The following is a 25,182-nucleotide window of genomic DNA, read 5'->3' as shown; positions in this document are numbered from 1 at the left end:
TTCTGACCTCCCATTTTTCTGAGTGACAGAGCTCATTCTCAGTAGTAACAGAGACCATTCTTCAGCTCCACCTTCTCTGGAGATACGATGAGTGGTTTTATTTTACCTTCTCTCTATTAATAACCCTAAGGGATGAGCTGAGAGGAGCAGCTTCCTAATAACCATTAACTATCTAAAGGCTTGTTACATCATCTGCAAGATGCAAGAAAGTACTTATGTAACTAGAGGAGGGCAAGGGGAAGCTTCGAATTAAATGAGACAGGGAGCCGGTGGGGGCACAACAGGCTTTAGCTTTTGTTTCTTCTTTCCCCCTGGTCTCTGGATGAATCTATTGATTAATAAATTACTGATCAGTATGGCCTGATGTAATATATAGCTAGGCCAGGTACGTGTGAAGTGGAGCCATCTTGTAAGGCTCTAGAGCAGGCTTTCGAAAGCTGATTAACACTCCGCAGAGTCTTACATTGGAGAAAGTACTTGTCTTGTTTCCCTCTTGTGTCTGTCAGCACACGTCTGGAGGATCACAGCCATTCAAGAGGCATTTACTGAATGCAGGCTGAACGCATGGATGGAGGAATGACCAAGTGAACAAGTGAAAAGCGACACAGATGTCCACTTACAATCAAAGGCTTACTCCAGGTGCTCCTGTCAGCACCAATCATTGCAAGCTACCTGGAGGCTGTCCTGGTGTGGTTAAAGCTGTGTACAACAGAACTGGGTCCCTGTCTCTCACATAGAAACCGAACCCCAGAAGTGAGTCATTTACAGATTCCAGACCCACGCAATAGCACCTTTCCTGTGGGAAAGAAAGAATTCCTTCATTCCTGTGAGGATGTTTCAGTGTTCTCAGTGGGAAAGAGAACATTCTGGAGTAGAACATGGAATGTCTGGCATCCCTGAGATCTTCTTCCTGTAGGCACATCCTGTCTTACGGCACGTTGTCGGTTGCTTGTTAGCTAATGGCTTTGTACTGTACGAAGTACTTTAGACACAAGTAAACTGAAAGCGTCAGTGTTCACAAGACCTGCTTAAGATGCTGGACACGGAGCCCAAGTCTGCACAAATGTCAGCCAAATGCTTGGACACTACTGAACTATGTAGTTTCACAGCCCGTAAAGATCGGTTCATGATTAAATAAATGGGTGAGTTACTAGGAGTTTGTCTTGTGCCTACGTGTGGCTGAGTACATAGTTGCTAGGAATTTTATGGTATGAAAGCTTCCCTTCTCAAATAAGCCAAGTTTTGACTTTCATAGACAGTATTACCCACCATTCTCCTTTCTAACAGGATATACTTATTAATATGAGCATCTGGCACAGAGATCCGATGCATTTAAATTTATAATCAACCACTGCCATAGACTAAGGTGGAGACCAGTATCAAGTGGCTGCCAGACATCAGAGCCAGTGTGGTCATACACACGTGTAGCAGCAGCACTTAAGAGGCCAAGGTGGGAAGACTGACGAGAGTTCAAGGCCATCTTGGGCCATCTGGCAAGAACCAGGCCAGCCAGAGACACATAGCAATACCCCTACCTATCTTTTAAAAAGAGGAGACGAGGAGGAAGAAGGGGAAGAGAAAAGAAAAGACATTCAAAAGAAATGGCCAGCATGGCTAAAATGCCAGGACAGCTGTACCCAACCATCCTGTCAATGTATCAGGATGTCCAGCAGGTATTTTAAGCATAGCCCTGTAGTGGAGTCCTGACGTTTTCCTGAAACCAGTTTTTTTTTTTATTTTTTAAAGCGTTTAGCATAGCCAAGGCAAGAGTCTCTTGGAGAAGAAGGCTCTGCTTTATGCCCTCCATTTCTCTTCAGGACAGAGCTGCTTTGGATCAGAAATACCAGCTGGGCTGTATGGCAGTTTCGCTCTGATTGAGCATCCTTTCTCGAAGTCTCAGTTCCAGGCATTCCACAGTAAGAGGGTACGTGTTGAGTTCAAATTTGTTAGCAAAGAGGCTCTCGGAATTAACTAGCCACTTCAAGTCTCCGTTCCCATAGATGCAAATGCCATGTACGTAGTGACCTGTTGGGGAGAGGGCAGAGAAACAGAACAGAGTCACAGGTGGTGAGCTGGAGACAGCAGAAACCAAGTCAAGTGTGATGAGACGCCGAGGTAACAAGGCTGGGCTGCCCCAGTCCACGGGAGTTTAAGCTGCTTAGGGCAAACAGCACTTGACTAAGATGAGCATTGAACAACACAAGAAAACAGTGTCCCGAAGCCATCCACACATGAGCAAATGAGAGTGACAGGTACATTCTAGAAGTTCACTGATGAGAGAGGTCCTTCTGGATTGTGCTGTCTCTTCTCTGAGTTCTGACGTCTATGTACGTGTCGTCTCCACCTCACTTATGTGGCATGTCAGCACCAGGCTCTGAGACAGAGCTTCTGTATATGGCTCAGGCTGGCCTTGAATTAGCAATCCTATGTCTTGTCTCAGTCTCCTGAGTGCTGGGCTTACGTGTTCACTTTTATGCCAGGGTAGCACAGAAGTTCTTAATCTCATCCCTTCACAACTGTTCCTTTCCAAATCGTCTCCACCGTATTCTGCAGCCACCACCTTGGCCCACTGGGCTTCCATCTTCCTGTCTGGACTGCTCTAAAGGGCAGCTCCTCCTGTGACTGCCCTGCCCTGTTACACATAACTCAGCACCGCAGCCACAGAGAGTCTGTTAGCACACAGGTAGGGCAGGTCTTCTCTGCTCAGACAGAACTCTTACCACTGGCATTTAAGACTCCCAGCTCTGTTCTTCTAAGCCGGGGTCAAAGACTTCAGACACAGTGCCTCCTCCACCAGGTGGAAGCATAGCAGGCCCACTCTCTCTGACAATCCCTAGGGCCCCCCCACTCCTGTAACCCTGTTCTCTCCCAGATGCCCACAGCCCAGCCCTAGTCACCACTTCAAGGTCATTTTCTCAGTAATGCCTTCCCCAACCACCTTTCCCTCATTCATTTGTGTTTTGGTATTTATTACCAATTGGTAAGTCTGCATGTGTGTACACACACGTGTAAACACACAGAAATACATGCATGGATGTGTGTATCATAAAGGTAATATACATATAAATATCGTACAATGTAATTATACATAAACCTTATACATTTATGATTTCATTTATGCATTCATTTTTATGTTTTATATACATATCTTAAAATATGCAAGACTATAAATGACACATGAATATTTTATGATATATGTGACATCTATCTGTTTACAGTGTTTTATACACACATGAAAGGAAGGGGAGATACTATTTCTTCTTTTTCCTTCTAGGCAATGCCTTGCTGTTCTCAGCTAGACTACATGCTCCAGGAAAGCAGGGATTTTAGACCATTTGGGCCCCCTTCTGCATCCTCTGCCTCTGCAACAATGGCTGGTTCGAAGTATTTCAGCATCACATTAGTGACTGCTGAGGAACGGGATGGAGAAGGCTAAGGGCAGGTCAGTGGCCGGGCTCATCTGTGAGCACTGGGTGATTGGTGGTGGTGTGGAAGAACTGGAGGCAGTGTCTCTGGGAACACTGAAGAATGGGGACATTTCTGCTTGAATTGAGGATTCTGCTGGGGAGGAGGTGAAAACATGAATGGTTCCCAGAGCCCTGACCACCTATCTTTAGGAAGCCAGGCAAATAAAGAAGAGAAGAAAAAAAAATATGGAAGTGTATTAAATGTGGCCACACTGAGAAGAGAGACAAGGAGATGCAGTAACTCACCCAAGTCCATCTTTGGGGTCCTGACATGAGGTTTAGGTTTAAGGAGGAGACCAGAGGTATGAAACTGTCCTAGTCAAGGTGTGGTCCCAACCAGGACTGACCCATCTTTGTCTGGGCTCCCATCTCCCCAGCAAGGTAGTCAGGCAAGCTGTCAGGACTGTGTGAAACCTCTACTAGGGAGAAAGCTCTTGCATTGGCTGGCATAAGGCTTTGGCCTTTTCCATCTCCCAGCATGAGATTCCCAAGGGACCCCCAGTTCCTTGGGGTGCTTTGTTTCAAGAGTGTGATAGCTGAGAAGAGGGTGAGTATATGTCAGTCCTTTCAGGACCTCTTCTATGCTGTGTTAGCGAGTCACAGCAAGGGTGGTGTGCAGAGTCTCAGCACTGTGGGTTCTGCTTCTTTCTTCTCTGTAACACACAGGTTGGGAGGACAGTTCTTTTTATGCCCTTAACTGCACAGAGCTTTCAGGTGTTCATTGGCAGAGAAGGTATTTGAGGAAGAAAGATGAACTATTAGTCTCAGGGCTGGGGGCTGCCCAGGTTCTGCACAGTTAGCTTGGTTCCTACTGTGTGATCAATAAAGGTCCCTACAGACATGCAAGGCTGAGCCATCTACACCTTCTTGACAGAGGAGGGCCTGGGCACAGCTAAAAGTAGAGAGGAGGCAGCAGGTAAGCTCTACTGGGGGGACATTTGCTTCTCTGATGGGGGAAGGGTACAGCTCAGGGTAGTGATGTCACCTGGGTGGGTGACTGGTGCAGACGAGGCAGCTTAGAGGGGACAGACAGATGCTCATGGGTGGCGGACTGTGGCTGGTATGGGAAAGATAATGCATACAGATACTGGGAACCTGGCTGGATTTTTGTTTTTGTTTTTGCTTGTTTGTTTGTTTTTTGAGGTAGAGCCTCACTAGTACTGTATACTGTATACACTAGGCTGTCCTAGTACTCACTATGTAGACCAGGCTGGCCTTGAACTCACAGAGATCCACCTGCCTCTGTCTCCCAAGCACTGAGGATAAAGGTGTGCTCCACCACTACCTAGCTTTGATTGGGATCCTGTGAAAGGAAATTAGGATATTGTGAAAACACACATGAGGGCACAGGGAGCAGAGGTCACTTAAAAACCACAGGACAGAGGCAAAAAAAAAAAAAAAAAAAAAAAAAAAAATCAACTGTGTCACGCTTGGTCTTGCATTTTCAGTCTTGAGACAGACAAGGACATTTCTGTTTTATAAGGTGTCCAACCTGTGCTGGTTTGTTACAGCAACACGGGCAGGTTGATGCACCTGCCCACTATGTGCTTAGAGTGGGTGATGTCCATGACTGATGGACTTCCTTCTTCAAAAAGGTCTATAGAAATGACAATGACTAGTGGAGTACGGGGCACATTTCCGCAATCCCGGCACTTAGGAGATAGAGGTCACAGAATCCAGACTTCAAGGTCTTCCTTGGCTACACAGCAAGTTCTAGAAGGCTCTGGGCGACATGAGATCCTATCCCATCCCACTCACCCCACCGCAAAGGGCAAGAACTAGGGTTTCTAGGTCTCGTCTATTTAAGAAAGAATCCCTTCTCCTTGATGCCACCTGCCATGTGTTAGAGTGGTCACGAACACCCATAGCCCTCAAAGTCACTCCTGGCCTGTGTGTGGAAGGGAGAGAGAACTGCAGGGACAGGATGTGAGTGTGTTCTGCCACAAGAATGTGACATCACCTGTCCCACTAAACGGAATGACCAGGAAGGGGTTCAGGAAAGCAGAAATTAGCAAGAACAAAATTCGTTATGACTTGAAAGTATTCTTTCTCTCTCTCTCTCTCTCCTCTCTCTCTCTCTCTCTCTCTCTCTCTCTCCTCTCATCTCTCTCTCTCTCTCTCTCTCTCTCTCCTCATCCCCTCTCTCTCTCTCTCTCTCTCTCTCTCTCTCTCCTTGGTAAGAGTGAACATGTTGCTGGGCAGTGGTGGTGCCGAGACTGGAACTTGTCTTCAGCAAAGACTACATGCTGAGGTTTCAGGTTTATCTAATAACTAGCAAATCGGTCTGTGCGCTCCAGTTTTCTCTGCACAAGGACCCCCCCTTTATTAAGTTTACAGTTGTGCTTAAGCCAACAGCTCAGAGCGGGAGACCTTACCGTGGCAGCCTCCGTGTTTATCTTCCATATCCATCCACTTCACAGCTCGGAGGTTACCCATCCAGGACGCATCTGGCATGGCACCAGGGACTCCTGCAGCAATGATAAAACTGCAGTGAGAACCACAAGCTCAAGCCATCACTCAGTCTCCACGTCTCGCCTTTGTTCCTCAGGCTGTTGTATGCTGCATGACAGCTGTTCCCTCGACAGCAATGGCACTCTTCCCCCAAATGTGACAACCAAAGAAATGTCTGCAGACATTGCCTCATGTCCTGTGAGGAAGCAACACTGTCCCATTTCAACAACACAGGGGCAAGCCACCTCGACAACCTCCATTCATCATGAAATTGAAGGGGCCCACTTAACTGTACTGGTCCATCATACTCTCAAATAATACAAAACTCATGACTGGAAACGGTGGTGGGTTTTATAATCAAGACCTCCAAGGCATTTGAGGGGAATCAATACAAATATGAAAGAGGCATATCCAGCTTTGTGTAAACTGTAGTATTTTTTGCCATGATGAGTACAATTTACAATTTAATTTATACAGAATATAATTTAGAGGTAATGACACGATGTAAACATCTGCACCCAAAATGCAATAGTCCTCTCTTAGGAAATTCCAAGGTGATCAAACAATCTTTGGTAGGAAGGCCAGTGTTCCTTTTACACACAGAGACACACATATATACCCACTTCCGCATTCTAAATTCTGGAACCTGCGGATGTGCTATAGTGCATGGCAGAGAAGAATGGCAGTTGTTCTTCAGCTGGGCTTCAAATAGGTTATCCTGAATTATTTTGATATGTGCAATCTAATCATAAGAGGCAGTAATGTTACCAGCTTTAGGACAGAGGCCCTAGCACTGGGAGGTGGGGGGCAGTTGTGATAGGCTGGATTCAGTCTTTCACTCCAGTAAACCAACCAAAGGTAAGATTAGTGGTCAAGGTCAGAAAACAGAGTTCATGTACATTGGGAGGCACGGAGAAATGGGCACAATGACACCATGCTCATTTTCATCTGTGGAGTACTGACAAGAGCTTTAAGTCTAGACAGAGGAAGAAGCAGGGTAGGATGGAGGCAAGAGTCAGGCAGATGAAGCCAGTTTTTGTCAAAGCCTGGCTTGGTTGATCATTATTTATTATCTCCCTTTTGGTTGTGCAAAGTGGCTGGAAGAAGTCCAGATTCCCAAGAAGTAACGGCTCCTGCTTGGGTATGACTTCACTCATGTGATGAACAGATCTCTGCCGTTCCTAGAACTCAGTGCAGATTCAGAACAGTCATTAGAGACTTCCAGCCACTTTGGGTTGGGGATTGGGGTGGGGCTCTGGAGCAAGATGCTATAAAAGCTGACAGCCTATTACTCTTTATGCCTTTCAGCCTCCAGTGAGATGAGATAGTTTCAGTATCCTCGGAATTTAAACAGATACTCCTTAAGTGCAGATGTAAGCGCAGTTGATGGAGGAGATGCAAAATGAAGGCAGATAAAGAAGCCAGCCTTTCATCTTCTCTTAGTTACTCTGTGAGGAGATACAGGGCTTCTCAGAAAACCAGTGGGAAGGAGGAGGCAAAGGAGTTGGTCGGCCATGGTGGTTTGAGGCTAGGTGCAAAGGCAAGGAGACGGAGGGAACATGGGAACATGGCCCAGCCAGAGCTGCAGGTGGCACTTGCCCCGTTGTGGATTCCTTTTTCCTCCACTCCTTTAAGCCCCTCACACTAGACAGGAGAGAAAAAGAGGACAGAGGTCAAAGGGGTGATGTCATTGTTAGACTACTTCCTGCTGATCAGGGGTGTTGAGTTCCTTGGGGCAAGTTTGATCTTTGCTGTCAGGATATCTCATTTCTTCTCTGACCCCCCGCCCCCCGCCCCCGGCATGATTACTTAACAAACTGTGACCAACAACATCCAACCAACCAGCACCAGCACCCCAGTCCCTATTGGGACTCTAGCATTTATATATCCTCTGGGAAGTCCCCATAGTCAGCTGCTGTGAAGCAGACCCATATCCCCACACCTGGGATTAAAATATAAACATATTCTTATAATACTGCTGCATTTTGTTTTAAATAAGAAATCAAACTTCCAAGGTTCTCACTCACGACACAGTGGCTCGGTTTTAGTGTTACTTCCACACTCACAACAGCAAAAACAATCTCTATGTCGTTTAAACTCTTGGTTTTGTGGTGATCTTACTGGATGTTTTAGGGTACAGGCTTGGACTCCGGCAGCTCCAACAAGCTAGGCCTGTCTATCTGTCTCCAGTGTGCCAACCAATGATTGGACAAAAGCAATAGTGAGAAGCAAAGAAAGCTTTATCATGGGGTCCCACCCCAGCCGTCAAGCCCATGGTTAGTGTCCTCAGGTTTGAGTTTGAATAGAAGGCAAGAGACATGTGTAATCCATCAGGCTTGGTTATGGCATGAACCCACCTATCACTGACTTTCTGCCCTCTTCTGTGAGGTCGTCAGAACTGTGGGAAATCCCTTTCTGGGAGGCAAATTCCTCCTCTGTGGCACCAGATCCTCAGCTTTCCCCTTCTCACATTGAAGATGTCCTAGGTTTTATTTAACTCTCTGGAATTTACTGCTTTAAAGTCTGATGGCTGAAGGGAGGGGCTCGTGTATCTCTAGATGATCTTTTCCCTGCCAGGACAGTTAGAATGTAATTTATTATAGCTTCAAATGGAAAACTGAAGAAGATGGTATTTACCAATAAGGGTGGGGGAAAATTCTAAGACCCAAACTTTGGAAATTTAATAGGATTGAGAATTTAAGACTAACCCATCTCACCTTAAAACAAAACAAATAAAAAACCTATTAATAAAAATGTACATTTCAGAAGAAAACAGTCTTGTTCTTCTGAACTGCAGCCACATGATAATTATAAACCAATTTAAACCTAGAATTGTACCAAGTCTTCCAACTAAAATGAAATGTTGCTACAACCTTTCTGTAAATAGTGTGGGTCTTTAAACCTTGGGACTCTACCAGGTCTGTCTCTGTCTCTGTCTCGTCTGTCTCTGTCTCTCTCCCCCTACCCTTTGGTTGTGTCTCCCAGACTTGAATGCATTCATCAGAAACACTGAAGAGAGGTATCACTTCCTACTGTTTTGTGTTTAAATACTTTAACGGTTATTTATTACAGTGCTTGCCTATCCAAAAAGGCGCTTCCTTATTTTGTTCTTGATACATACTCTTAAATAACTCAGATTAAAAGGAAAAGAATTTCTATTAAAACTTGCCTGGGGAGTGGAAAGCCAGGAGGGAATCCAATTTGTTTTACTCTGTCAAGCTAATCCGTGTGTGATGTTTATGAGTCCATTTAGATTAAACAGCTACACCAGGCAACTGAATAAAACATCTTGACAATAGTTAACCTTTAAGCAAGTGCATTTCTGAGAAGACATTTTTCTCTTTCATGCTCATCAATATTGATTACACAAACTAAGAAACACATTCTATCATGCAAGTGATAAGATCAGCATATTTAGAATTAATGACTCCCTACCTTCTGACTAGATACACACACCTATCAATCTCCTATACTTCCTGTCTGATTTCAGGCCTCAAACACGTCTGTTTAAATATTATCTATGGTTCACATCTGTGCATAAAATATGACATTTATTAACAAGGCAGAGAAATTCTACCTTGTCTCCCCCATTTCCCATAGACCCCTGGGGCACAGAGATGTCTAGAAGACATGGGTGAGGCTCCTGGCATATGACTATCTGCTCCTTCTTGGACGGGAACATTGGCATCACCTGGAAACTCACTAGAAATGTAGACTCTTGGGCCCCACCCAGACTTCCCAAAACAGGACCAGCACCTCCCTAAGATCACAGAATCCTCTGCAAGACCAAGTGTTAGAAAAGATGAGAGGCGCTGTCAAGAGGCCACCATAGCAACCCCCAACCCCACCCAAACCCTTCCTCCATTTAGCTGCATGGTTAATTCTGTGTTCCTTCTATCCCATCTCACTCAGCTTTGCTCCCGTGGCTCAATTGCTACTCTTACATCCTTTGTTCAGTTTAATTAATTTGTCTCCATTGCTGGGACATGTGTGTCTTGTTTTTAATTTTTAATTTTAAGTGTATGTGTATTTTTCCTGCATGTGTGTCTGGTGTCCTAGGAGCCAGAAGAGGGCATCGGAGCCCCTGGGACTGGCGTTACTGGAGTTGTGAGCTGCCACATGGATGGGAGGAACCAAACTCAGGTCCTCGGCTTGGTATCATCAGGCGTTTTTTAGTGACTGAGTTTCCTCACCCATGAAGCAAGTTAATGAAACCAGTGGCCTTTTAGTTTAGACTGTATGCAACTCATGGGGGGGGGGGGTGGCAGATTATATCATCTGTCTCTCTCGCGTTCATATAACAAAGACAGAAGTTTCATATAACCATACTTGGGCTTCTTACAGGCATGACATTTGTTTACACTGCCATCTAGCTTCCTTTAAAAAAAAAATTGAGGTCAAAAGGTTCTGAAATGAGAGCTGGAGGGATAGCCCATGGGGTAGATAGATATCTGAGCATACACGAAGGCCAGGGTTTGAGCCTCAGCATTATATAAAATGTATGGTGGCAAAAGCCTGAATGCTGGCAATTCCACTACTAGGGTGGCAGTGGCAAGGGAATCAGAGCTTCAAGGTCATCTTCTACCACATAGTGAGTTGGGGGCTAACCTAGGATATGCTACCACATAGTGAGTTGGGGGCTAGCCTGGGATATGTGATATGCTACCTCAAAAGAAAGAAAGAAATGATGAACGAACGAAGTTCTGAATAGTGTGATGAGATGTGGCTCCTATTTTGATTGTCGTTGTGCTTAGTGGTCAGGGGCTGGGAAGAGCGTCACATGCACTTGGGTGTGAGTTTATCTTACACTTGCAAGAAACCTAACAAAGGTTCATTTTTCTCATTATTTCCAGGATAAGGCAAAAAGAAGGTTGTCAATGTTATCAGAGAAAACATTTTCACCAAAAAATCCATTTTTCTCATTTGCTCTTCATAGGCTTCTGTAAATAGAACATTTGAGATAAAGTTTGTAGAACAACCTGGAATGTTTTTCTTGGGTCTCGGCCTTTACTGGCCAAATAACTGCATTTGTTAAATAAATGGATGAGATTCTTTGAAATGCCAGCTCTGTTGATATGAACTTCATTTCTCTTCACTATCTTCCCAGAGTTTCCTCCTCATGTGAGGAGACTCACACGTGGGTAACAAGTTCCAGCAACTGCTTGAATCAAGCTCACATATATCCTCTTTCACTGACTTAATTAATAGACACACAAGGAACTGAAGTATCAGATAGTGAAAGAGACTTCTCACAATTTAAGGGTGGTCCTGGACAGTGAGACTTTTCCAGCAGGAGCGTGGCTAGCAAGTAGGAAAAGCTACCCCAGCCTGCCCCTGCTTCTGTCTGTTTAAAGCAATTTCTTTAAAATAACATAAGAAAATAAAAATTGGAAGCTAGGATGTATATTTGAGGCTGTTGTTACCCAATCTGACTGGAGTCAGGACTTCTAGTCTGCCTGCTATTATTAGTTGTTTGATTTTAAACAACTAGTTATGCTTTTGAAGGCAAGATGTAGCAAATCCTGGCAGGGTTTTGTTAGCACAACCTTCTATCTGTACGTATCCTTGAGGGATTGAATCCAGGATCTCTCACCCCCTACTCCTTCGGATACTAAAGTCTCTCATAGAAAGTGGTGTTGGCTCTGCCCATACAACTGGCCTTCATGGAAGGAGGATGGTCAGGTTTGTTTTTGTTGGTTTTTTGTTTTTTTCCAGACAAGGTCTCACTCTGTATAGCCTTGGCTGTCCCGGAACTCACTCTGATTACTATCTGATTACTGAAACAATGGTCCCCAAGGAATTGGAATTTCCCTAGGAATTTCATGCTAGCAGATGCCTGGTGCCAGCCAGAGGCAGAACTTGTCTCCCAGAAGATTCTGGCAACTTCTCAGACTACGTTGCAGGAGGACCTAAAACAGTGACAATGATGAATCAAACCAATACCTTGTCCTGGTGTACCTCAGACCCTCTATCTCAACCTAAACCTCCTGCCAGGACAGGAAGTAGGCCTGGGGGGTGTGGCGATCTCTTCGTCTTTCCAAATGTGGCCAACGTTGACTTGTTCTGCTTTCTAGCTAACAGAGAGTGGGTAACTGAGCCAGGCTTATTAAGGATATCAGAGTTCAGACTCTGGTAACTCTAGCAACATCTGAAACAATTTGTCTTTGAATCACAAAGAATACCAATAGCACGTGTCGCTGTGCCCTGCGTTGTTAGGGAATGAGTGTCTGTACATGCTCCACTGAGATGTGGTTCCCCTGGTCACAGTAATTTTGGTCTTAGTAGTAGTTGGTTGAATTTGCAGAAGTAGAAGCAATGGAGGCAGAGAGGTCATTATTAAAGACACAATGTGAGGGAGACAGGCAGGTGGATCTCCAGGTTCCAGGCCAGCCTGGTCTACATAGTTAAGTTCCAGGGCAACCAGGCCTATACAGAGAAAATCAAACTAAACAAAAAAACCAGAACCGAAACCAACCAACCTAACAAACAAACAAACAAACAAACAAACAAAAAACCCAAAGCAATAAAAAATAAAAAGAGAGACATAATGAATTACTGTGTTTAGAAATTAATTACCATAAACATTTGAAAGCATGATCCTTCTAATAAAAATCTCCGGGGCCATGTATGTTTCTTTTCTTTGCTGTGATGAAATACAAGGACAAAAACAACTAACGAGAAGAAGATTACTTGGCTCACAGTCGTAAGAGGATGAGATCCATCTTGGTGGGGCAGACTCGGAGACAGGAACAGGAAGATGGCTAATGAACAGCAGGTGGGGATAGACACAAACCCCAAAGCCCACCCCCAGCGATGCATTTCCATCTTCGAGAGGCTCCACAATCTTCTCAAACAGCGACAGCTGCCGGCTAGGGGCCTAGTGCTTCAAGCCACGCGCCCCAGAAGACATTTTACATTCGGACCACAACTGAAATATGATTCTCTATTGTGGGATGTCCTGCATGTCGTAGGATATTTAGCTGCAGGCCTGGCCACTGCCCAGGAGCAACCCTCCCGTTCCGGAGTGTCAATTAACTATCTCCACAGATACAAGACTCCACATCACCCTTCATTATATGAAATGGAAAAAAAACAAAACAAAAAAAACAACAACAACAAACAAAGCAACCCACACACCCAGACTATCAAGTTGTATAATGTTAATAAACCATGCACAAATTCTTGCATGTAAAATGTGAGTCAAGGACAGGCCAGAGAGATGGCTCAGTGGTTAAGAGCAGGGGCTGCTCTTCTAGAGGACCCAGGTTCAATTCCCAGCATCCACGTGGCAGCTCACAACTGTCTGTAACTCCATTTCCAGGGGATCTGATAACCTCACACAGACACATGCAGACAAAACACTAGTGCACGTAAAATTAAAATAAATAAATCCTTTAAAAAATATTAGCCAAGGAAACTGTGTTACTGTGGGGAATTTCTGTGATGCTAAGACTGCTGAACAAAGCTTAGTGATATATATCTGAATCATTGATTTAGTAATTTGGCCTGTGACAACATTAATAATTTAACAAAAGAAAAAGATAGAAAAAGTTCACTGCTGATTATCTTTAATAATAAAGAGATTGAAGGCCAATAGCCAGGATGTGCGTCAAGTAGCCTGACCCTGTTCTGATTATAAACGTGATCAGTTAGCATCTGTCACACAATGACCTGTTTTGTTTACCATAATGTATACTACAGCTTTTCAGTCCCTTGGCAGTCACCTAGCTTCCAATGTCTCTGCATTTATCTCTGGTAAGTGCCGCCAATGGATTCTTCTCTAGCTGTGAAAGGGGAAGGAGGAACAGTGAAGGAACCACCCCCACAAGGGTTTTAGACCCTAGGTGATTTCAGAAGTGCTCTAATTCTTCCTCCTTGTTGTCAATCTGCAGAAGCTAGAACCCAGAAAACAGGAGCGTGGAGGGCTGGGATGATGTGGTTTGTGTGGGTGGGAGTTTGCTATGGAATTAACCTAAGGTTTTGTGTGTGCTAAACAGCCATTCTACCACTGCGCTACAGCCCCGCCCGGTAAAACATCTAAATTCTTTCTTGCACTCATCCCACATCCTAGACTGCTGATGGCAGAAGCATGCGTGAGTATTCTTAGTGCTTACAACTGGCTAGAAGGGCGCGCGCGCACACACACACACACACACACACACACACACACACACAGTCTTTTGCTAGTGGTAGGAAGTAAATCCAGTGCTAAGTTAGACATACCTCTGTGTGTGTGTGTGTGTGTTATATGTGTGTGGTGTGTATGTGTATGTACATGTGTGTGTCCACATGTGTATGTGTGTATATGTGTAATGTGGTACAGGAGTCTGTGTATGGTGTGAGTGTGTGGTGTGAGCGGTATATGTGTGGCATGTGTGTATGTACATGTGTGTGTCCACATGTATATGTGTGTATGTGGTGTGTGAGTCTGTATATGGTGTGTGAGTGTGCATGCAGTGCCTGACTGGTTAGCCCAAGGACCTAAGAGAAAACCAAATAATACTGGTCTAAAAACAAGAGTGTAGTGATAAAGTGACTTCTGATAACACTCGGTTATACTCCTAGGTCAGTGCCTTGTTCAGTCATCATCAGAGAAGAAGTCTCTTCCTGCAACAGACGGGAACAGAGATGCATAGCAAACATTATGCAGATAATGAGAGACCTTGGAACACTCTGCCCTAAACCAGACATTTCCATCAAATCCCTCCCCTCAGAGCTCAGGGAAGTGCACACTGGTGCAGAAAAGGCATGCACTGACCTAAGCGCACACTGGTGCAGGGAAGACATGCACCAACCTCAGTGCACACTGGTGCAGAAAAGGCATGCGCCGACCTAAGCGCACACTGGTGCAGGGAAGACATGCACCAACATAAGTGCACACTGGTGCAGAAAAGGCATGCACCGACCTAAGTGCACACTGGTGCAGCAGGGAAGACATGCACCAACATTAAGTGCACACTGGTGCAGAAAAGGCATGCACCGACCTAAGTGCACACTGGTGCAGGGAAGACATGCACCAACATAAGTGCACACTGGTGCAGAAAAGGCATGCACCGACCTAAGTGCACACTGGTGCAGCAGGGAAGACATGCACCAACATTAAGTGCACACTGGTGCAGAAAAGGCATGCACCGACCTAAGTGCACACTGGTGCAGGGAAGACATGCACCAACAAGTGCACACTGGTGCAGAAAAGGCATGCACCGACCTAAGTGCACACTGGTGCAGCAGGGAAGACATGCACCAACATTAAGTGCACACTGGTGCAGAAAAGGCATGCACCGACCTAAGTGCACACTGGTGCAGCAGGGAAGACATGCACCAACCTAAGTGCACACTGGTGCAGAAAAGGTATGTGCCGAACTAAGTGCACACTGGTGCAGGGAAGACATGCACCAACCTAAGTGCACACTGGTGCAGAAAAGGCATGCGCCGAACTAAGTGCACATTGGTGCAGGGAAGACATGCATCGATCTAAGTGCACAGAGCTCTTACAACCTAGTCTCAACAGTATTCAGTGATTCAGCGTTTAACACACAAACTCTGGGAGAATACAATACATACGTCTCTTATATACATTTAGCATTTTTGTTGGGCTTGTGAGCCAATCTCGCCTCCAAAAAAAACTCCAATTTCCTTAGAAAATAAATCTGACTGGTTTCTGGAAACCTGAGAGATTTTGGTGGCTCAGCTTTCCCTACAACTTCCATCTTTAGATATATGGAGCTTGGATTGGGCATTTTTCAGTCCCTGTAGTAGTTACTAGGTTTATTTGTGGCTGTCAATCAAAAGTGCATTGTTGGTGGTTTGCCTAACTTAGCAGGGTCCTGCTTTCCTGATGTCACTGGAGCAGCCTGGCTGGTGCTATTTGTGTCACTGCCTGGGGTAACGCCCTTAGTGACATTACCAGGTTTTCTTTACAATTTCTTTACTTTTATCTCACGTATATTAATGTTTTGCTTGCATGTATGTCTGTGAGAGGATGTTGGATCTTCTAGAACTGGAGTTACAGACAGTTGTGAGGTGCCATGTGGGTGCTGGAAATTGAACCTGGGTCCTCTGGAAGGGCAGCCAGTGCTCTTAGCCACTGGGCCATCTCTCTAGCACCCCCTACCACCACCACACACATACCCCATTAGCAGATTTTCATTTTGTTCTATACACAGTGACGTCTTCACCTTCAAAACAAGACACTAGGCAACACTCAGCTGGCTGCAACTCAAGAACTCATCTGTAACTTGTAATCATCGTGTCCCTAATCCATGTACAAACAGTCAAATAAAAACTCACACATACAGGATGGTTGTGTAATTTTAACCCTGATTTTCAGTCCAGCTCTGGTCAAAAGTTCTTGAAGGTCAGTGGCGAACTTATTTGTTGTTCTACGGGCTGGGATATATATAGGTTGTTAATTCTGGGAACTAAGTCTCTGTCTATAACAAGCCTAGCCTTTTCTGTGAAATAGCAGTACAGTTCTATTTGTAGTGTTCTCTGAGCTAACTTAAAAAGAGAAGAAACATGAGAGAACGGCCTTGCCCTGAAATACATGTTTCCTTCCTTATGTCCAGACCCCAAGAAGCATGCAGCACTGAAGAAATCTATGCCTATAGCTTTTCCTTCAAACATTTGGTGGGAAAGCACTAGGCTTCAATTAAAAAGATATACAGCAAGGAGGCTGGAGAGACGGCTCAGCAGTTGAGAGCACTGGGCTCGGTTCCCAGCAACCACAGGGTAGCTCACAACCACCTGTAACTCCAGTTCTGGGGGACCTCAATCCCTCCTCTGTCCTCTGAAGGCACTACACCAATGTGGTGCAGAGGGTTACAAACATATCACACATAAAATAAAAAGAAATTATACAGCAACACAAGACCAGACATCTAATGTCTGGGGTCAGAATAATCAGTAGAGTAGGAAGTGACTGGAAGGGAACCCTCAAGGGTGCCGGAAGTACTGAGAATGTGCTTTTTCATGCAGGCTCAAGAGATAAGGAGCGGTTTGAAACCTCAGTTTAGTTAGGCTGGGGGTGTAGCTCAGTTGGTAGAAACATTGTACTTGGCATGCATAAAGCCTTAGGTTCAGCCCTCAGCGCTGAATTAAACACACACACACACACACACACACACACGCACACACACGTACACTCCAAGTCCAGTAGTAACCCCACCCCAACACTTCCAAGCATGTGGTAGTTGGACCTGTAGTTCAAGGCCATCCCTGGCTACACAATCAGCCAGAGCTATGAGAAAATCTCAAAGAGAAACAGAAATTTCAGTGATCTGTTCAACTGTGATGTGTGTACAGTTTCTGTATGTAAAATGGTAACAGGACCCCAGACCTTTGCACACCAACTCCCTGATGGAAGTACCATTCAGGCCATAAAACTCAGTATGTAGACAGCCCTACATGCCAAAACAAAAACAAAGACTTAACGCATGGAAGACCATAGTTCTGGGGATTTCTCTAATGTACTAGCTTTGCTTTGGCTTCTGTAGTTCTGCTTCTGGTTAATTGTTCTTTATTGGGCTATTGGACTTTCAATGGGCTTGAACCATGTCTGAGTAATCTTCTCTGGTGAATGCTCCACAACAATATTACAGTTAGGAGTTTCAGAAGGCCAGGAACCTAATACACACACACACACACACACACACACACACACACACACACACACACCTGAAACTGTGAGCCTTCACAGAAATGCTGTTCACCTGATCCTTGCCTTTGCTCCCTTCTCTACTGGCCAGGGCCTTATAAGCCCTTACGTCATACTTACAATGCTGGAGTTCCATTTAAACTGCAGATACCCCTCACTTTAGGGACTCTGAGTAACAGCTGTGGCCAATTCAAGAGCAACCACTAAGATACTCAACCCATAGGAAAACTACATCAACAAAAACTCATGAGAAACTTGTAAGTTTTAGTAAAAATCCATAATGAGGTACTGTGGTACCATATTGGGCAACTGTTGGGCGATCTGACTGGTTGAAAGCATCCATGATGGGGGATTTTAACAATGGCCATGTGTGTCAAGTATCAATGTGAGACACAGTTTTCGTTAATCTTTCCATGAAGTTCATGGTTCCCTATTGATTATGAAGCCCTGACACACACACACACACACACACACACACACACAGAAGAAGAAGAAGAAGAAGAAGAAGAAGAAGAAGAAGAAGAAGAAGAAGAAGAAGAAGAAGAAGCAGCAGCTAATGAAAGCTATTAGCTAACAATTAGATAAGCTTACTACCTCAAATGCTCAAACCAAGGTCTTCCACAGCCTGCAGGCATTCTACCATGGAGCTACATCCACAGCCTTACTTTTTCAAATGAGATACCAAATGGTTCCAAATGAAACAAATATATAACAGATATTAAACTGCCAGACAGGCTACTGGAAACCTTACTCATTGACAACAAATATTCTGAGGGAACTTTTATTTTCTTTTTAAAGAAAAGTGAACTGGGTAGTGGTGGCGCATGCCTTTAATCCCAGCACGTGACAGGCAGGGCAGGCGGATTGATGGGAGTTCAAGGCCAGCCTGGTCTACAAAGTGAGTCCAGGACAGCCAGGGCTACACAGAAAAACCCTGTCTCAAAACAAAAACAAAACAAAAACCAATAAAAAATAAGACAGCCAGAAAAGAGGAGATGTCACAAGCACATCAGTTTCCTCACTGGTCCCATAACTGCCCTTGGGCATTGGCCCGAGTCCAAAGTCCTGCATGTGCAGGGGAACGGCATCTATGTACGGATGAAGTCATTGTGACAAGGAGAGGGATTAACTTGCACTGAAGTCGTTGCTCCATCAACCCTACAGGCCACAGTGTGGTATAAATAGGAGCCATTGTGTTTATTGGGGAGAAAGAGACAGCCGGGAAGGTCTGAGATAAAAGCATTAAAGACTGAGCTGAGCGCCAGGCTCTCCCACTGCTCTGTAACTTCTAACAGTTTTATGAAATCAGTATTCTGTCAGTAGGCACGGCCACCTGGGATGGGTTAATTATTATACATACAGCTCTTTTGAGATCACCCCGTCCAATCTGTTCTTTTACAAAACAGGAAAGAAGCCTAATAAGGTTCTGTGACATACCCAAGACAAATACTTAGTGAGTAAAGAAGTTAAGTCTCCAGTTAAACCAAATTACTTCCCTGTCTCTCCCCTCCCCCCACCCCCTTTTTTCCCCCTACAGGGGTTCTCTGTGTAGACTTGGTTGTCCTGGACTCACTTTGTAGACCAGGCTGGCCTTGAACTCACAGGGATCCGCCTGCCTCTGCCTCCCTGAGTGCTGAGGTTACAGGCTGGTGCCGCCACACCAAGCTCAGTCTCTACTTTTTTATGGTGCTGGAGACTGAGGCAGAGCGTCGAGCATGCGTGACAAGAACTCTAACGTGAAAATGACATCCCTGGCCCTCATTGGTTCCTCTTGCACAGCACAGTGTCTGGCCTTTGAAAACATATTTTTAAAACAGTAATACTCATACATGGTTGATAATTCTTTGCTATTGTTTAGTTGTTTGCTATTCTTAGCTGTGCAGTGAAGTAATCATTTAAATAGGCAAAAAGCCATGCTTGCAGATTCAAATTAAAAAAAAAAAAAAAGACAAAGCTTGGTCTGATTGATGTATTCCCTAAATGTTTAAGTTAGTGAAAAAGCCACAAGGGAACCCACCATTCACTATTTACAAATTATTACAATAACAAAAACAAACCCCAAAGAAACCAAAAGTACTCCAGCCAAAAGCCAAAGACTCACCTAACAAAACTCTGATACCAGACAGGAGAAGCCTCTTCTGGGTTTTTGACTGGGGCTGTCCAAGAGACTCCCAAACCATAGAAGCTGTTCCTGTTGCCTTGGCTACATCCTGAGGGGAAGGAAGGTGGAAGAGAAGTGCCTATTGCTGAAGACACCGTGCACTTCTGACACACGGCCCAAAGGGCCCTGAGCTTGAACTGACCTGAAAGCCTTCTCCCTGAAGACACTAGCATTCATGGTACCAGAAGGCACCATGCAAACTTCCAAAGGAAGAAGGCAACCAACAGCCCTGCCCGGGTACGACACCTATGGAACACACCGATGGCGAGCATGGCATGACAACCCAAAGAGTGTAGAGTGTCAAGTGTGCTTGGCTGGAACCAACAGCTCTCTAACTGGACTCAAGACCTAGCCAACACAAGGGAAGAAGCCCTGCGTCCTGGCTAGTGGAGGAGAAGCTACAATCACTAATCTGTCAAGCCAGCAGCACTCCTAACGGTAATCTCTACACATCTGTCGTTATACTCAGATAAATGTACTCTCCACACTTCAACAAGGAAACTTAAACCACAGGGGGGGAAAAACACTACAGAAAACCACAACCAATCAAAATGCAGAGTTGGGGCCCAGTATCAATGTATACATCTACAATACTTCACAAAGGCTCAGGGAACGCTCTGAAGGAGGGAATGGAAAGACCGTATGAGCCAAGGATTAGGGAGTTTGCTTTGAGATTGTGTCTCCTACGCCCATGAAGTCTCACCAATGTGACTGCCCCAACAAGGATGACATTGATGAATATGCCAAACAGGATGGGGGCCGGGAGTCCGTGGGCCTCAACATAATACAAAGACCTACAGGCAACTGAGCTCTCCACAGGAAAGAGCAAACCAACTGACTGTCAGTGTCAAAGGTCAGCCCTGAAAACACGCATAACATTACATGGGCTGACCAAGTTATATTTAGGACTATATATGTATACACACACACACACACACACACACACACACACACACTGGGGGAAAAAAGGTGATGAATTTGAAGGACGGGGCGGGGGGGGGGGTGGGGCGGCAGAGGAGGAGTACATGGCGGGGTTTCAAGAAAGGAAACAGAAGAAATGGTCTTAATAGTACAATCTCCAAAACTAAAACAAGCCAGGTGTGGCATCGCATACCTGAAATCCCAGCACTCAGGGAGGCAGAGGCAGGCAGATCTCTGTGAGTTTGAGCCCAGCCTGGTCTACAAAGAGAGTCCAGGACAGCCAAAGCTACACACAGAAACTCTGCCTTGAAAAAGCAATATACAAACAAACAAACACATAAATAGAAATGGAGCTGCTATCCAACCCCTGACTGTGGAAGCTGTGTGTCCAGCTGCCTCAGGCTTCTGCTACCAGTTTTCCACTGCGGTGGACCTTAACCTCCAACTGTGAGCCTAAACCATGGCGCTGTGATGCTTCCAAGACCTGGCTATGTAAGTTTCCTCTCTGAAGTAACTGTTATGCTCTAGACAAACAAGTTCTTTCTGGAATCAGAGAAAATAAAGCTGCCAGTTAACTCCCATCCCTGCTCCTTTTATGTGCTATGATTTCTCAAGGAACCCCAAGAGACTGCTGCCTGCCTCGTGCTTGCTGCTGTGGACGCTCTGTTCTAGCGAATAATGTGTTGGTCTGTGTGTGGTACGGACTCAGCAGGGTTTTTTTTAGAGTCTTAAAGTTCACATCAATAACATTCAAAGAAGTCAAAGTAATCAAAAGAATTTCTTGAGTCTCTGGTCTGTTCTGTTTGTTTTTGTTTTGTTTTGGCGATATCTACACCTAGTTTTACATTGTAGGTAAGCCATGATACATACAACCTTTGCTCGTTAAAAAAAAAAAAAAGACTAAAATTTCTTATTGTTTTTTTTAACATCTTCAGGGTCTTCACAATACAGGGATCTTAGTTATAGTCAGACTTTTTTTAAATCTTCATTCTAGCCATTTATGTCCATTGTTAGTTCTCTTAAAAGATATATATTTTTATCGTTCCTTTTATTATGTATGTGTGGTTGCTGCCCTTGAGCTACTGAGGGCATAGGTGGTCAGAGGACAACTTCCAGGGGTTTGTTCTCGCTTTCCACAGTGTGGGTCTGGGGATCGAACACAGGAAGTTAGGCAAGGTCTGGGTGTTGACAGAGAAAAAACTAAAGCTCACGATCATATCTATATGCTACCCTGGTATTTCCCCAATATTGTTACTTTGTAGACATCAGTCACTTGTATATGGCCACCTTAAAGCCAGCCCCACGCAGTCAACAAGCTTTCCCTTACAGAAGCCTCCCGTTCCTTCTTGTTCATGGCTACCTTTTCCTCAGTCAACTCGTCTCTTGCTAGACAGAAACAAAATCTGCTGCAAACCTAATTGTGCTGGTGTCAGGGAAGGATGGGGCAGCCCAACCATTCTCAATGTGTCCCAGAGAAAGAACTCCATGACACTCAACTGGAAATACATAGATCTCGAGGCTGCTGAAGCAGGAACCTAGAAATCTGCGTTGTAATGGCTCTGTGGGGGGTTCTGAGGTAGACTGAGCTCTGGCAACCCCAGGACGATATGCACATCTTGGTGACTGAGTATTTTGGCCCCCTCACCACAGAGGAGCCAACAGAATCTTAGCAAACACTGGAGAAAAGGATTTAAAACATGGTGGGTTTTTTTTGTTTTTTGTTTTTTGTTCCAAAACCCTCTTTCCCCCTCATCGCTGGGGGAAAAAAATGTTCTCTTTAGTCTCACAATTCACAGAAATCCTTAGTTAAGCTATGCAGCATGTTAATATTTAATGCATGATTTTTATTGCGTTTAGTTATTGTGTGTATGTATGTCACAGTTCACGTATGGAGCTTAGAGGACAGCTTTGAGGAGTTGGTTCTCATATCATATGCGTCCAGAGGGATTGAATTCAGGTCAACAGTCTTGGCAGCAAGTACCTTTACCGCTTGAGCCATCTTTCTGGACCCTTAACTATTACTTAAACACATATATCTTGTGTAAATCTGCATGCAACCTTCCAAACGTCTATCTTTATGTTTACATATTATTTTTAAATTCAATTTTAGTTAGAATGCCAAATAACAGATAATAGAAGAAAAACAAATAGTAGAATGCCAAATAAACAAATATGAAATGTGACACCTTCAGGGCTGGAGAGATGGCTCAGAGGTTAAGAGCACTGTCTGCTCTTCCAGAGGTCCTGAGATCAATTCCCAGCAGCCACATGGTGGCTCACAACCATCTTTAAAGTGATCTGATGCCCTCTTCTGGCGGGCAGGTGTACATGCAGGCAGAGCATATGTATATGTTTTTATCTTTTTCTTACGTATCCCCCTACCTCTTCAGTCTACATTTGCTGGTCTCTTTCCTTCTTTCAAATTTTCCCTCCTCCTAGTCCCATGTCACATGTACTCTCTTACCCTCTCTTGTCCAATAATAATGTAATTATACTTAATAAAATAGTCAAATACATTTTAATCCATTTTTTGAAGGGCAAGCAAGGTTTTCTTAAGAAGCAGCAATGGAAATTTCTAAGGTAGCAACTGTGTCAGCCTTTCTACTGGGGTTGAATTCATGTTAAATTCAGTTTAGCAGATGTTTGCCAGTTATTGCTGAATTTGTACATACTTAAATAGTCACATATACTTTGAACCCATTTTGTAGGCAAGGTCTCACTATGAAACCCAAGCCAGCCTGCTAAGATTACAGGTGTGCAGAATTAGGTCCAATTTCCAAACATTCTTGTCTTGTAAAATGTTCTAAAGATCTGATTAGGAGAAGCCCTTCCTAATTATTTCCTTCAGGGTGGGTAAAGAGCAAAGATGCTTGGACACACAGGGCTCTCCACTAAAGAAGTGGCACTCACAGTGTTTTATTGGAGCCCAAGGCTAGCACAATTACAACCACGATGTTAATACAATTTGATTATTCCACACTCCACATTTGAATGAACTGGGTCACTGAAGACCTGGGATCACTACAGATACAAATCTTCCCTGTGAGCCTCCTGAGCCTACCAGGCCAGAGGAGAGCCTGCAGCCTCTTACCAGAGAACAAGCCAAACGGGTCCCCCATCCCCAGTGTGGTATTTTGAAATCATGTTCTCCTTTCAGTACATGAATTTGATATTATCTAGCTATGCAAAGAATGGTATTTTGAAAGTGTTCAGTAGATAGAAATGCATGGAAGCACATTTTACGAAATTTCTCTTTTAACTATATTGGCTTTATTTCTACATTGACAAAACAATAATCTTCTACACACAGAAACAGATCTGAGTGTTTGGAGTTGCTGATTAAAGTCTAACTCTCCCGGCCCATGAGTGTTATAATTCTTGGCCATGAGGACAGTGGCCATGAACGACTGCTTCCTGTTATTCTAGAAACTGCGTTCTAAGTCTGAGCCGATGCACAGACAGAAAACACAATGCATGCCCTGAAAAGGACTGCAACTGGTCCTGTTTAAGGCCCCATTAACCTTTCTGTAGAGAACACATTCAGCGCCTACACTTGTTGAGTGCTACAGCTGGAGGGACATTTTACTTTGCTTCCTTATGTTTCGGCACAGTCTTTTGTTAGCCTTTCATGTTCTTGGTTTCTTTCCTAAGCCCGCATTACAGATTGTTTTTATATTAAGCCAAGAGCAGCCACCGTAAGAACCATAGAGCAGCCCTCTATGGTACTAAGAGCTGGGTTGACCCAATGCCAGGTGAGGGAGTACTTCAAAGTAGATGTGGGTGATGCAGAAACTCAGTGGAGACGTCTCCAAGCACGCCCTGCTGGTGCTGTCTTGACATCAGGTAACCTAGGGTGGCTACAGTGAAAAAAGCACTCTGTCCCTTTTGAATTCTACCCAGAATTTTGGAGCTTACTGAATGTGCCCTCCTCTCCTCTTCCCCTTTTCCCTCCCTCATTGATAGATACCATTTGTTTGCCCGACTGGAACATATCACCAAGTGATGTTTTACCTACTTGTTATCATCTCTTCATTATCAAAATTTATCTCCACCTCAGGTCCAGGGCATGTTTTACTGCCACTCGCATCTTTAACTGTTGAGCTCTTCTATGACCTTCCCCAAAGTCTATAACCCAGCATTCTCTGTATTTTCTGTGAGCATGAGGACAAGTGGCAGTGTGCAGCAGTGACAGAGAACAGAGATGGATGTCACATTTCTTGCTCTTAGGGGCTCCAGTGCTGAGGAGGTGGGGTGAGGAGAGGTTCACTCCACAGTAAAAGGTGCTGGAAGAAGCAGCCTTGGCTATAAGAGGCAGATGTGGCGTGCCAACTGTCCCAGAGGAAGGTATCAGAAAGGTCAAAGAAGAGATGTCAGGTCAAGCACTTGTTGGAGTATAAAGTGTGAGTCATTTTATAGAAAGAGATGAGGGTAGGGAGAAGGGTGGGGCTTGGGAGATGGAGGTTCTGCCACTGTGAAGGTCATGACTTTGAGGAGGATGGGGATGCCGGTCACCAGGGATGGAAGGT

The 25,182-nt window shown here is 44.6% G+C and overlaps 1 protein-coding gene across 3 annotated transcripts in view; it reads right to left on the bottom strand.

Annotated features, from left to right (window-relative positions):
* Window positions 1-551: 551 nt before the first annotated feature.
* The window catches only part of Gcnt2 (glucosaminyl (N-acetyl) transferase 2 (I blood group)), an 85,512-nt gene continuing 60,881 nt past the window's right edge, over window positions 552-25,182 (bottom strand). For all 3 annotated transcript variants that reach the window (XM_051170323.1, XM_051170331.1, XM_051170315.1), the window contains exons 2-3: window positions 5,843-5,935; window positions 552-2,025 (exon numbers count right to left, since the gene is read on the bottom strand). In XM_051170323.1, the coding sequence (XP_051026280.1) occupies window positions 1,835-2,025; window positions 5,843-5,935 (284 nt within the window). In that variant the 3' untranslated portion in view covers window positions 552-1,834. The remainder of the gene's footprint in view (window positions 2,026-5,842; window positions 5,936-25,182) is intronic.

This window comes from Acomys russatus, chromosome 3, assembly GCF_903995435.1.
Source record: "Acomys russatus chromosome 3, mAcoRus1.1, whole genome shotgun sequence".
In the NCBI taxonomy this organism is placed as follows: domain Eukaryota; kingdom Metazoa; phylum Chordata; class Mammalia; order Rodentia; family Muridae; genus Acomys; species Acomys russatus.
The sequence above is the reverse complement of the archived record's forward strand: the minus strand, read 5'-3'. Positions and strand labels throughout refer to the sequence as shown.